Source organism: Mesoplodon mirus (genome assembly GCF_964341445.2).
Source record: "Mesoplodon mirus genome assembly, contig: SUPER_3_unloc_2, whole genome shotgun sequence".
NCBI classification, from domain to species: Eukaryota; Metazoa; Chordata; class Mammalia; order Artiodactyla; family Ziphiidae; genus Mesoplodon; species Mesoplodon mirus.
The window spans coordinates 221,420-234,826 of NW_028295808.1; the positions used below are offsets into that span (position 1 = coordinate 221,420).

The window sequence follows — 13,407 nt, forward strand, 5'->3', positions numbered from 1 at the left end:
GTGTTTATTAAAAGAATAGGGGGTGGATTCCCTGCTGGCGCAGTGGTTGAGAGTCCACCTGAGGATGCAGGGAACATGAGTTCGTGCCCCAGTCCTGGAAGATACCACAGGCCGCGGAGCGGCTGGGCCCGTGAGCCATGGCTGCTGGGCCTGCGCGTCCGGAGCCTGTGCTCTGTGACGGGAGAGGCCACAACAGTGAGTGGCCTGCGTACCGCAAAAAAAAAAAAAAAAAAAAGATAAGAATAGCGGGATAGTGAAGGAGAGCTTCCCAGACCATAGTCTGACTTTGAGCCATGGCCCTGGGGGGCAAAGCCAGAAAGGAGTGGAAGCCAGATGGAGCAGTGCTGTTGGTGCTGAGCATGCGTGTGAGGTGGGGCTGCCCTTGCCTGGACACTGGGTCTCAGACTGTGGCACAGCTGACATCAAAGAATCCACTGTGAGGCTACGGCTGGGCTTCGGGACCTAGAAATTCAGACAAAACACTGCATGCGTTCTCAGACTGTATGTTTTTTTATTTAAATTGCAGTAAGGAAGCTGAAATGGCCTCTCCGGGGGTATTTCCCAGAGCCCTGGTCCCCTTTGCAGCTCCCAGCTCTAGGTCCTATTGATGGGCTTCAACGGTCACTGGCTCCATGGTCTCAGATGTCACACTGGTGATTTCCAGGCCCTGGCCACTCTCTGCTGTCTCTGTCATGGCCTCCACTCGGGTCCCTTCCACTGGCTCCGCCAGGATGCTCCCATGTTTATTTCGTGATGAGGCCACTGTCTTTTTTGTAAGTCTGGCTCTCACATTCCTGAAGAAAGAGCTGATCCTGCTGAGTATGTTGGTGGTGGGACCTGAACGCGCTGGAGATAAGCTCCTGCCCGATTTGTGCGAGGTCTTGGACTCACTGGTGATAGGAGCACGGCTGATGCCTTTGGGAGCAGCGCCCTGCTCGCTGCCCCCCGGGCTGCCGTGGCCTTTGGCCTTTTGGTCCTCTCTAGTGGCTCTGCGGCCGCCTGAACACGGGCCAGCTGCTTTGGGGATTGTCTTGCTCCCCGCTGCCTTGTGGTGGCTTTCCACGGAACTGCAGAGCTTGGGGCTCGTCAGAGCTCTGTCCTCTCCCCAGTGCTCCCTCCTCTCCCTTCTTCCCTTGCGGGCCTGGGACACTCTCTGTGAGCTGCCATCCTGTTCGCTCACTTTGCCTTCCTGTGGCAAGCTTGAGACGAGGGTCCCCTCATCGTCCTTGTCGGCTCTTGCTTTGACAGTCTTGCTGGTAGGTTCTGCTCCGACCACAGTCATGCCGGCCCCTGGGGAGAGGCTGGTGGACGTGCTGGAAGCATACTCTGAATTGTTCTCAGCACCTGCCAAGGCCGTTTTCCCGCTCCTCAGGGATGTTGTGGCAGTGTCCCCAGTGGCTCTGTTGGTTTTGCTTCCTCCGGGCCCGTCGCTGGCTGTGGCTGCTATGGCCGTGCTCCGCTCTTCAGCGGCAGGAGACTTGATCACTGCCGTGCTCAAAGCACCCGCTGCGGTGCCTCCTGCCACCCCTGCTGTCTCCACCTTAATCGTTGACTGCGATGCTGACGCTTTGTCGAGCCCTGTAGTAGGTTTTGCTTTCGCAGTGGCCACATCGGGCATGGTATCGGGCTTGTGGGAGTCCAGTTGGATTCCGTGCCCCCCAGCAAAAGCTGCAGGCGTGGCCCCGGCCACCTCAGGGCACGTGTGCAGGCTGCTGACGTTCACCTGGTCCTGATGCCCCTTTCCTTGGAAATCCTCCACGGCCGGGCTCCTCCCGTCCTGCTCCTCCTCGAACACAGGCATGCAGGGCATGTCCCAGACGGGAACGGCATAGGTGTTGCTTTCACTGTCCACTGGTGGTCGCAGGAGGTAAATCAGCTGTTCCCACTCGGCGAAGAGGTCTTCCCGCGCGTCCAGAGTGGGACACAGCTGCAGGTAGAAGCAGCGGCCAGTGGCAAGCTTCACGCGCAGCTGTTGTTTCTCACGATTGTGAGTGGAGATACTCACAAACTCCAAGGGAAGGAGCCTGGTGAGCTCTAAGGTCTTTGCAGCCTTGTGGCTCTTGCCCTTGGTGGCCTGGCTGCGCTCGGCGTGCTTTTCACAGCCGGTGGCCCGTTGGGCCAGCAGCATGATGTCTGGGAGCGGGAGGACGGGGCTGGTGGATGTGATGCCCATGGTCACCAGGCCGCCCCAGTTGTGCACGTCAATCGCTTCTCCCCTCTTCGTGACCTGGATGAAGTCGCTCTCGAATATCGGCGCGTACTTGAAATGGTCGTATTCGCCCTTGTGCAGTTGCTGCTGCAGCTTCCCCGTGGTGGTGTTGAACAGGTCCACCCAGGTGCTGCTCCGGGCCGTGTGATACGGGAGCAGAGAGTCCCCACTCATGGCTGTCTTTGATCACGACAGGCAGCGCGGTAAAGGCGGCTCCCTGGCTCTTCCCTCCCTCGGCCTCACTGGCAGAAGAGCGAGCTGCGATGCTCCTGCGTCACACACGCGGCCCTGTGGCAGGTCTTCCAAGCCCGCCCCACAGGCCCCCACGTTTGCCTCCGGGTCTCCCAGAGGCAGGGGTGTGTGTAGGGGCACAGATGATCACAGTTGGGACGCTGTAGGGCGCCTGGAGCCCAGGCTGAATCTCTTCAAGTGTGTCGGGAGGTACTGTAGGCTCCCCCTCCGCCTCACCTCACTTCTGCTTCTGGGTTTTTATCTCCCCAAGAGGCTGTGGTGAACTTCCGTCCTAGTGAGAGAAGTAACCACTTTGTCAGCCTAACCCCCTGGCACAGCCTATTTATCTTCTGATGCCCTTTGTGACCTATCAGTGTCACAAAGCCCTTTGTGACGTATCACTGTCACAGAGCACTTTGCCTCATCCCCCAGCTGCCCCCTCAGGGCAGGGCCCCCATCCTCTCCCAAACATCCCATTGCCCCCGCGGAGGACAGGCCCATCGTGCCAGGGACTCAGGTGCGTTACCAAAATAAAAATGTCTTCAAGTGGGAAAGTTTTGTGTGGGTCCTTTTTCTTTTCCTCCCCCAAATTCAGCTACTGGATGAAATCTATAGCAATGTAAGACGATGGGATCAATTTGAACCATTTAAGCTCATGGTTTAATTGTATCGAATAGGGCAGAGTTGGCAGTGGCGGTCCTTACTCTGTCCTTTCATAAAATCTCAGTAAACGTGGACGATGGTGAGTGCCAGTTCCCCTGTGAAGCCTTCCCTAACCCAGAACTCCTTCCCATGCCCCAGACCCCCTCCTCTGAATAGATCCAGTCCCCAAACACACGTCTCTCATTGTATTTGTCACTCAGAGTTGTGATCATGACTCGTGCTGTCCTGTCTCCTCCACCATCTGTGTACCTCTGTGCGGGACCAGGGTGGCACACTGTCTGAAAGATGTTGCACCGAGGTAGCTCCCTGTCTGCACCATCACCTGCCACCTTGAGCAAATCCTTCAAATGCTCTGAACTTCCGCTTGCTTATCCGCAAAGTGGAAAGACGTGAGAATCGGAAGGGGGCACACACAATCAAGAACTTTATAAACAGCTAAGGGCTATGCACGTGTTGTTTTTCCCGTAAATTTATTTTATTATTTATTGTTGGCTTCTCTTGTTGGGGAGCACGGGCTCTAGGCGTGCGGGCTTCGGTAGTTGTGGCTCGCGGGCTCTAGAGCACAGGCTCAGTAGTTGTGGCGCACGGGCTTAGTTGCTCCGTGGCATGTGGGATCTTCCTGGACCAGGGCTCGAACCTGGGTCCCATGAGTCGGCAGGCGGATCCTTAACCACTGCGCCACCAGGGAAGTCCCTGTGCACGTGTTTTTAATGCATTTTCTTCCTTCAGACTAGTGTTTCCCTGCACTTGCCTGTGTGGAAATCATCAGATCAAAGGAGTGTGATGTGATCTTTTTGTAATTTCTCCTCCTTGGGTCCAAGGAAAAGCTGGTGGAGAGTAAAGCATTAATTGCGGCTCCCTGCAGCTCCTAGTCTTCTGGGAAACTCTGGGTTAATTCTGGGGTCAGGAACCTTGTTTGGCCAGGGGAAACAGTGCATATGTGTAGGTCTTGGGCTGGCTCCCTTTCTCATCAGTGCTCCCCACCAAGTGCCCACCATTCCGTCCACCAACAGAAGAGACCTCTCCCCAGCCTCCCGTGATGAGGTCTGTGGAAGTCACAAACTGGAGGTCCAATCAACAAGGATGCTCTGACCTAACAAATACTCTCCCTCATGTGAGGTTTAAGGATTTGGTTTTGGAGCCCCAGAAGAAAAAAGTTCCTGCAGATTTGGTGTGGAGAAACCCTTGTGAGCAGGGCATTCAAAAGTTGAATTAGTGGCTGGAGGAGGACTGGATGCTGGACGTTCCAGGAGTGAACGCTGGAATTCCAGGTGGGAGCCTGTTTCTGGCCGCAGCCCGGGTCATGCCACAGGCTAGAGGTAGAAGCCTGGGAGCCAGACACAGCTCAAGGGTGGACTGGATGCTCTCGAGATAAGGCCAGCTAAGAGCTGTGAGCTCACTGAAGTTCGAAAACCGGCTCCCGGCCCCCACCCCTCCCTCCCCTCAATCTAGTAAAATTGATGCTCATCTCTGTAGTTTTGGAACATGATGGTAAGGATGGTGGTGCCGCGGGTTCTTGTGCTGGTCCTAGCTCAGGCTTGTTTGCTTGCTTCCTTCGCATACTACAGACAGGGCTTTGCATAGAGAAGTGGGCTGGTGGATCACTGTTCTGCAAAGATCCCATTGTTCGACTGCAGCAGGTTACCTTCTCTGAGCCTCAGTGTTCTCATCTGTAAAACAGGCATATCGTTCCTTCTTTTCCTAATAACCAAACAAGTGTTCTTGTACTTTACCTTAAATAAATGTCCTTTAAAGATGCCAAGCCTTTCTGACATCATTTTTGTGCATAAATACAATGATTAAAAGAGAAAGGCATTGGCCAATAACTTCATCACAACTGCCACGGTGATTGTAGGACCATCCTGATTTCAGAGTTAGTAAAATGTGAAAACTACAACACCTGTGTACCTACCATCTTGCTTCAGAGACAGAACAATTCCCAGCAGCACTAACAGCCTTGTGTCAACCTCCTTGACTTAGCCTTTTCACCCTAGAGTAAACTGTCCTCAATTTTGTGTTTACTCTTCCCTCAGGTTTAGCTACCGTTTTTTTAAACATAGACACTATGCAATCCGTTGTTTGAGCTTGTTTCAGAATGGTTCCATGAGTGGAACTGTATCCCATTCTTTTGATGTTTTTAAAAACCATGAGAAGTTGATCTATGCTAATGTGTGTAGCTCATTTATTTTTCACTATTGAATATTCCAATCTCATCCTATCCTGCTGTATGAATTCTGCTGATGGAAATTTGGGCTGTTGCCCGTGTTGTGCTGTTAAGTTATTTTTGCTCTAAACATTCTCAGAGTTGTTTCTTAGACCATGTGTGTTTCTCCAGGGTATATACCTGGGCAGGGAATGGCTAAGTCTAGATGAGAGTGCTTGCTGTTCTGATTGCTAGCTAATACTGCCGCCCTTATTTCTGTCCACTGAATAGCCCGAGGGGACATGAGTCCTGTTCTGGCTCTGTTCACAGACCTTCAGGGGGAATAAGTGTTTATTAAAAGTATAGGGGGTGGATTCCCTGCTGGCGCAGTGGTTGAGAGTCCACCTGAGGATGCAGGGAACATGAGTTCGTGCCCCGGTCCTGGAAGATCCCACAGGCCATGGAGCGGCTGGGCCCGTGAGCCATGGCCGCTGGGCCTGCGCGTCCGGAGCCTGTGCTGCGTGACGGGAGAGGCCACAACAGTGAGTGGCCCGCCTACCGCAAAAAAAAAAACAAAAAAACAATAAGAATAGCGGGATAGTGAAGGAGAGCTTCCCAGACCATAGTCTGACTTTGAACCATGGCCCTGGGGGGCAAAGCCAGAAAGGAGTGGAAGCCAGATGGAGCAGTGCTGTTGGTGCTGAGCATGCGTCTGAGGTGGGGCTGCCCTTGCCTGGACACTGGGTCTCAGACTGTGGCACAGCTGACATCACAGAATCCACTGTGAGGCTACGGCTGGGCTTCGGGACCTAGAAATTCAGACAAAACACTGCATGCGTTCTCAGACTGTATGTTTTTTTATTTAAATTGCAGTAAGGAAGCTGAAATGGGCTCTCCGGGGGTATTTCCCAGAGCCCTGGTCCCCTTTGCAGCTCCCAGCTCTAGGTCCTATTGATGGGCTTCAACGGTCACTGGCTCCATGGTCTCAGATGTCACACCGGTGATTTCCAGGCCCTGGCCACTCTCTGCTGTCTCTGTCATGGCCTCCACTCGGGTCCCTTCCACTGGCTCCGCCAGGATGCTCCCATGTTTATTTCGTGATGAGGCCACTGTCTTTTTTGTAAGTCTGGCTCTCACATTCCTGAAGAAAGAGCTGATCCTGCTGAGTATGTTGGTGGTGGGACCTGAACGTGCTGGAGATAAGCTCCTGCCCGATTTGTGCGAGGTCTTGGACTCACTGGTGATAGGAGCACGGCTGATGCCTTTGGGAGCAGCGCCCTGCTCGCTGCCCCCCGGGCTGCCGTGGCCTTTGGCCTTTTGGTCCTCTCTAGTGGCTCTGCGGCCGCCTGAGCACGGGCCAGCTGCTTTGGGGATTGTCTTGCTCCCCGCTGCCTTGTGGTGGCTTTCCACGGAACTGCAGAGCTTGGGGCTCGTCAGAGCTCTGTCCTCTCCCCAGTGCTCCCTCCTCTCCCTTCTTCCCTTGCGGGCCTGGGACACTCTCTGTGAGCTGCCATCCTGTTCGCTCACTTTGCCTTCCTGTGGCAAGCTTGAGACGAGGGTCCCCTCATCGTCCTTGTCGGCTCTTGCTTTGACAGTCTTGCTGGTAGGTTCTGCTCCGACCACAGTCATGCCGGCCCCTGGGGAGAGGCTGGTGGACGTGCTGGAAGCATACTCTGAATTGTTCTCAGCACCTGCCAAGGCCGTTTTCCCGCTCCTCAGGGATGTTGTGGCAGTGTCCCCAGTGGCTCTGTTGGTTTTGCTTCCTCCGGGCCCGTCGCTGGCTGTGGCTGCTATGGCCGTGCTCCGCTCTTCAGCGGCAGGAGACTTGATCACTGCCGTGCTCAAAGCACCCGCTGCGGTGCCTCCTGCAACCCCTGCTGTCTCCACCTTTGTCGTTGACTGCGATGCTGACGCTTTGTCGAGCCCTGTAGTAGGTTTTGCTTTCGCAGTGGCCACATCGGGCATGGTATCGGGCTTGTGGGAGTCCAGTTGGATTCCGTGCCCCCCAGCAAAAGCTGCAGGCGTGGCCCCGGCCACCTCAGGGCACGTGTGCAGGCTGCTGACGTTCACCTGGTCCTGATGCCCCTTTCCTTGGAAATCCTCCACGGCCGGGCTCCTCCCGTCCTGCTCCTCCTCGAACACAGGCATGCAGGGCATGTCCCAGACGGGAACGGCATAGGTGTTGCTTTCACTGTCCACTGGTGGTCGCAGGAGGTAAATCAGCTGTTCCCACTCGGCGAAGAGGTCTTCCCACGCGTCCAGAGGGGGACACAGCTGCAGGTAGAAGCAGCGGCCAGTGGCAAGCTTCACGCGCAGCTGTTGTTTCTCACGATTGTGAGTGGAGATCCTCACGAACTCCAAGGGAAGGAGCCTGGTGAGCTCTAAGGTCTTTGCAGCCTTGTGGCTCTTGCCCTTGGTGGCCTGGCTGCGCTCGGCGTGCTTTTCACAGCCAGTGGCCCGTTGGGCCAGCAGCATGATGTCTGGGAGCGGGAGGACGGGGCTGGTGGATGTGATGCCCATGGTCACCAGGCCGCCCCAGTTGTGCACGTCAATCGCTTCTCCCCTCTTCGTGACCTGGATGAAGTCGCTCTCGAATATCGGCGCGTACCTGAAATGGTCGTATTCGCCCTTGTGCAGTTGCTGCTGCAGCTTCCCCGTGGTGGTGTTGAACAGGTCCACCCAGGTGCTGCTCCGGGCCGTGTGATACGGGAGCAGAGAGTCCCCACTCATGGCTGTCTTTGATCACGACAGGCAGCGCGGTTAAGGCGGCTCCCTGGCCCTTCCCTCCCTCGGCCTCACTGGCAGAAGAGCGAGCTGTGATGCTCCTGCGTCACACACGCGGCCCTGTGGCAGGTCTTCCAAGCCCGCCCCACAGGCCCCCACGTTTGCCTCCGGGTCTCCCAGAGGCAGGGGTGTGTGTAGGGGCACAGATAATCACAGTTGGGACGCTGTAGGGCGCCTGGAGCCCAGGCTGAATCTCTTCAAGTGTGTCGAGAGGTACGGTAGGCTCCCCCTCCGCCTCACCTCACTTCTGCTTCTGGGTTTTTATCTCCCCAAGAGGCTGTGGTGAACTTCCGTCCTAGTGAGAGAAGTAACCACTTTGTCAGCCTAACCCCCTGGCACAGCCTATTTATCCTCTGATGCCCTTTGTGACCTATCAGTGTCACAAAGCCCTTTGTGACCTATCACTGTCACAGAGCCCTTTGCCTCATCCCCCAGCTGCCCCCTCAGGGCAGGGCCCCCATCCTCTCCCAAACACCCCATTGCCCCCGCGGAGGACAGGCCCATCGTGCCAGGGACTCAGGTGCGTTACCAAAATAAAAATGTCTTCAAGTGGGAAAGTTTTGTGTGGGTCCTTTTTCTTTTCCTCCCCCAAATTCAGCTACTGGATGAAATCTATAGCAATGTAAGACGATGGGATCAATTTGAACCATTTAAGCTCATGGTTTAATTGTATCGAATAGGGCAGAGTTGGCAGTGGCGGTCCTTACTCTGTCCTTTCATAAAATCTCAGTAAACGTGGACGATGGTGAGTGCCAGTTCCCCTGTGAAGCCTTCCCTAACCCAGAACTCCTTCCCATGCCCCAGACCCCCTCCTCTGAAGAGATCCAGTCCCCAAACACATGTCTCTCATTGTATTTGTCACTCAGAGTTGTGATCATGACTCGTGCTGTCCTGTCTCCTCCACCATCTGTGTACCTCTGTGCGGGACCGGGGTGGCACACTGTCTGAAAGTTGTTGCACCGAGGTAGCTCCCTCTCTGCACCATCACCTGCCACCTTGAGCAAGTCCTTCAAATGCTCTGAACTTCCGCTTGCTTATCCGCAAAGTGGAAAGACGTGAGAATCGGAAGGGGGCACACACATTCAAGAACTTTATAAACAGCTAAGGGCTATGCACGTGTTGTTTTTCCCGTAAATTTATTTTATTATTTATTGTTGGCTTCTCTTGTTGGGGAGCACGGGCTCTAGGCGTGCGGGCTTCGGTAGTTGTGGCTCGCGGGCTCTAGAGCACAGGCTCAGTAGTTGTGGCGCACGGGCTTAGTTGCTCCGTGGCATGTGGGATCTTCCTGGACCAGGGCTCGAACCTGGGTCCCCTGCGTCGGCAGGCGGATCCTTAACCACTGCGCCACCAGGGAAGTCCCTGTGCACGTGTTTTTAATGCATTTTCTTCCTTCAGACTAGTGTTTCCCTGCACTTGCCTGTGTGGAAATCATCAGATCAAAGGAGTGTGATGTGATCTTTTTGTAATTTCTCCTCCTTGGGTCCAAGGAAAAGCTGGTGGAGAGTAAAGCATTAATTGCGGCTCCCTGCAGCTCCTAGTCTTCTGGGAAACTCTGGGTTAATTCTGGGGTCAGGAACCTTGTTTGGCCAGGGGAAACAGTGCATATGTGTAGGTCTTGGGCTGGCTCCCTTTCTCATCAGTGCTCCCCACCAAGTGCCCACCATTCCGTCCACCAACAGAAGAGACCTCTCCCCAGCCTCCCGTGATGAGGTCTGTGGAAGTCACAAACTGGAGGTCCAATCAACAAGGATGCTCTGACCTAACAAATACTCTCCCTCATGTGAGGTTTAAGGATTTGGTTTTGGAGCCCCAGAAGAAAAAAGTTCCTGCAGATTTGGTGTGGAGAAACCCTTGTGAGCAGGGCATTCAAAAGTTGAATTAGTGGCTGGAGGAGGACTGGATGCTGGACGTTCCAGGAGTGAACGCTGGAATTCCAGGTGGGAGCCTGTTTCTGGCCGCAGCCCGGGTCATGCCAGAGGCTAGAGGTAGAAGCCTGGGAGCCAGACACAGCTCAAGGGTGGACTGGATGCTCTCGAGATAAGGCCAGCTAAGAGCTGTGAGCTCACTGAAGTTCGAAAACCGGCTCCCGGCCCCCACCCCTCCCTCCCCTCAATCTAGTAAAATTGATGCTCATCTCTGTAGTGTTGGAACATGATGGTAAGGATGGTGGTGCCGCGGGTTCTTGTGCTGGTCCTAGCTCAGGCTTGTTTGCTTGCTTCCTTCGCATACTACAGACAGGGCTTTGCATAGAGAAGTGGGCTGGTGGATCACTGTTCTGCAAAGATCCCATTGTGCGACTGCAGCAGGTTACCTTCTCTGAGCCTCAGTGTTCTCATCTGTAAAATGGGCATATCGTTCCTTCTTTTCCTAATAACCAAACAAGTGTTCTTGTACTTTACCTTAAATAAATGTCCTTTAAAGATGCCAAGCCTTTCTGACATCATTTTTGTGCATAAATACAAGTGATTAAAAGAGAAAGGCATTGGCCAATAACTTCATCACAACTGCCACGGTGATTGTAGGACCATCCTGATTTCAGAGTTAGTAAAATGTGAAAACTACAACACCTGTGTACCTACCATCTTGCTTCAGAGACAGAACAATTCCCAGCAGCACTAACAGCCTTGTGTCAACCTCCTTGAGCTAGCCTTTCCACCCTAGAGTAAACTGTCCTCAATTTTGTGTTTACTCTTCCCTCAGGTTTAGCTACCGTTTTTTTAAACATGGACCCTATGCAATCCGTTGTTTGAGCTTGTTTCAGAATGGTTCCATGAGTGGAACTGTATCCCATTCTTTTGATGTTTTTAAAAACCATGAGAAGTTGATCTATGCTAATGTGTGTAGCTCATTTATTTTTCACTATTGAATATGCCAATCTCATCCTATCCTGCTGTATGAATTCTGCTGATGGAAATTTGGGCTGTTGCCCGTGTTGTGCTGTTAAGTTATTTTTGCTCTAAACATTCTCAGAGTTGTTTCTTAGACCATGTGTGTTTCTCCAGGGTATATACCTGGGCAGGGAACGGCTAAGTCTAGTTGAGAGTGCTTGCTGTTCTGTTTGCTAGCTAATACTGCCGCCCTTATTTCTGTCCACTGAATAGCCCGAGGGGACATGAGTCCTGTTCTGGCTCTGTTTACAGACCTTCAGGGGGAATAAGCGTTTATTAAAAGAATAGGGGTGGGCATTCCCTGGTGGCGCAGTCATTGAGAGTCCACCTGAGGATGCAGGGAACATGAGTTCGTGCCCCGGTCCTGGAAGATCCCACAGGCCACGGAGCGGCTGGGCCCGTGAGCCATGGCCGCTGGGCCTGCGTGTCCGGAGCCTGTGCTCCGTGACGGGAGAGGCCACAACAGTGAGTGGCCCGCGTACCGCAAAAAAAAAAAAAAAAAAAAAAAAAGAATAGCGGGATAGTGAAGGAGAGCTTCCCAGACCATAGTCTGACTTTGAGCCATGGCCCTGGGGGGCAAAGCCAGAAAGGAGTGGAAGCCAGATGGAGCAGTGCTGTTGGCGCTGAGCATGCGTGTGAGGTGGGGCTGCCCTTGCCTGGACACTGGGTCTCAGACTGTGGCACAGCTGACATCACAGAATCCACTGTGAGGCTACGGCTGGGCTTCGGGACCTAGAAATTCAGACAAAACACTGCATGCGTTCTCAGACTGTATGTTTTTTTTATTTAAATTGCAGTAAGGAAGCTGAAATGGGCTCTCCAGGGGTATTTCCCAGAGCCCTGGTCCCCTTTGCAGCTCCCAGCTCTAGGTCCTATTGATGGGCTTCAACGGTCACTGGCTCCATGGTCTCAGATGTCACACCGGTGATTTCCAGGCCCTTGCCACTCTCTGCTGTCTCTGTCATGGCCCCTACTCGGGTCCCTTCCACTGGCTCTGCCAGGATGCTCCCATGTTTATTTCGTGATGAGGCCGCTGTCTTTTTTGTATGTCTGGCTCTCACATTCCTGAAGAAAGAGCTGATCCTGCTGAGTATGTTGGTGGTGGGACCTGAACGCGCTGGAGATAAGCTCCTGCCCGATTTGTGCGAGGTCTTGGACTCACTGGTGATAGGAGCACGGCTGATGCCTTTGGGAGCAGCGCCCTGCTCGCTGCCCCCCGGGCTGCCGTGGCCTTTGGCCTTTTGGTCCTCTCTAGTGGCTCTGCGGCCGCCTGAGCACGGGCCAGCTGCTTTGGGGATTGTCTTGCTCCCCGCTGCCTTGTGGTGGCTTTCCACGGAACTGCAGAGCTTGGGGCTCGTCAGAGCTCTGTCCTCTCCCCAGTGCTCCCTCCTCTCCCTTCTTCCCTTGCGGGCCTGGGACACTCTCTGTGAGCTGCCATCCTGTTCGCTCACTTTGCCTTCCTGTGGCAAGCTTGAGACGAGGGTCCCCTCATCGTCCTTGTCGGCTCTTGCTTTGACAGTCTTGCTGGTAGGTTCTGCTCCGACCACAGTCATGCCGGCCCCTGGGGAGAGGCTGGTGGACGTGCTGGAAGCATACTCTGAATTGTTCTCAGGACCTGCCAAGGCCTTTTTCCCGCTCCTCAGGGATGTTGTGGCAGTGTCCCCAGTGGCTCTGTTGGTTTTGCTTCCTCCGGGCCCGTCGCTGGCTGTGGCTGCTATGGCCGTGCTCCGCTCTTCAGCGGCAGGAGACTTGATCACTGCCGTGCTCAAAGCACCCGCTGCGGTGCCTCCTGCCACCCCTGCTGTCTCCACCTTAATCGTTGACTGCGATGCTGACGCTTTGTCGAGCCCTGTAGTAGGTTTTGCTTTCGCAGTGGCCACATCGGGCATGGTATCGGGCTTGTGGGAGTCCAGTTGGATTCCGTGCCCCCCAGCAAAAGCTGCAGGCGTGGCCCCGGCCACCTCAGGGCACGTGTGCAGGCTGCTGACGTTCACCTGGTCCTGATGCCCCTTTCCTTGGAAATCCTCCACGGCCGGGCTCCTCCCGTCCTGCTCCTCCTCGAACACAGGCATGCAGGGCATGTCCCAGACGGGAACAGCATAGGTGTTGCTTTCACTGTCCACTGGTGGTCGCAGGAGGTAAATCAGCTGTTCCCACTCGGCGAAGAGGTCTTCCCGCGCGTCCAGAGGGGGACACAGCTGCAGGTAGAAGCAGCGACCAGTGGCAAGCTTCACGCGCAGCTGTTGTTTCTCACGATTGTGAGTGGAGATACTCACAAACTCCAAGGGAAGGAGCCTGGTGAGCTCTAAGGTCTTTGCAGCCTTGTGGCGCTTGCCCTTGGTGGCCTGGCTGCGCTTGGCGTGCTTTTCACAGCCGGTGGCCCGTTGGGCCAGCAGCATGATGTCTGGGAGCGGGAGGACGGGGCTGGTGGATGTGATGCCCATGGTCACCAGGCCGCCCCAGTTGTGCACGTCAATCGCTTCTCCCCT

At 54.6% G+C, this 13,407-nt stretch overlaps 1 protein-coding gene across 1 annotated transcript; it reads right to left on the bottom strand.

The window, feature by feature from the left end:
• Positions 1-2,001: 2,001 nt before the first annotated feature.
• On the bottom strand, positions 2,002-7,976 carry LOC309801663 (Golgi-associated RAB2 interactor protein 4-like; the record flags this gene model as incomplete). The annotated part of the gene is made up of 2 exons (XM_082646740.1): positions 2,002-2,008; positions 7,159-7,976. The coding sequence occupies 2 exons, from the start codon at positions 7,974-7,976 to the stop codon at positions 2,002-2,004; spliced, it is 825 nt and encodes a 274-aa protein (XP_082502866.1).
• Positions 7,977-13,407: the final 5,431 nt, after the last annotated feature.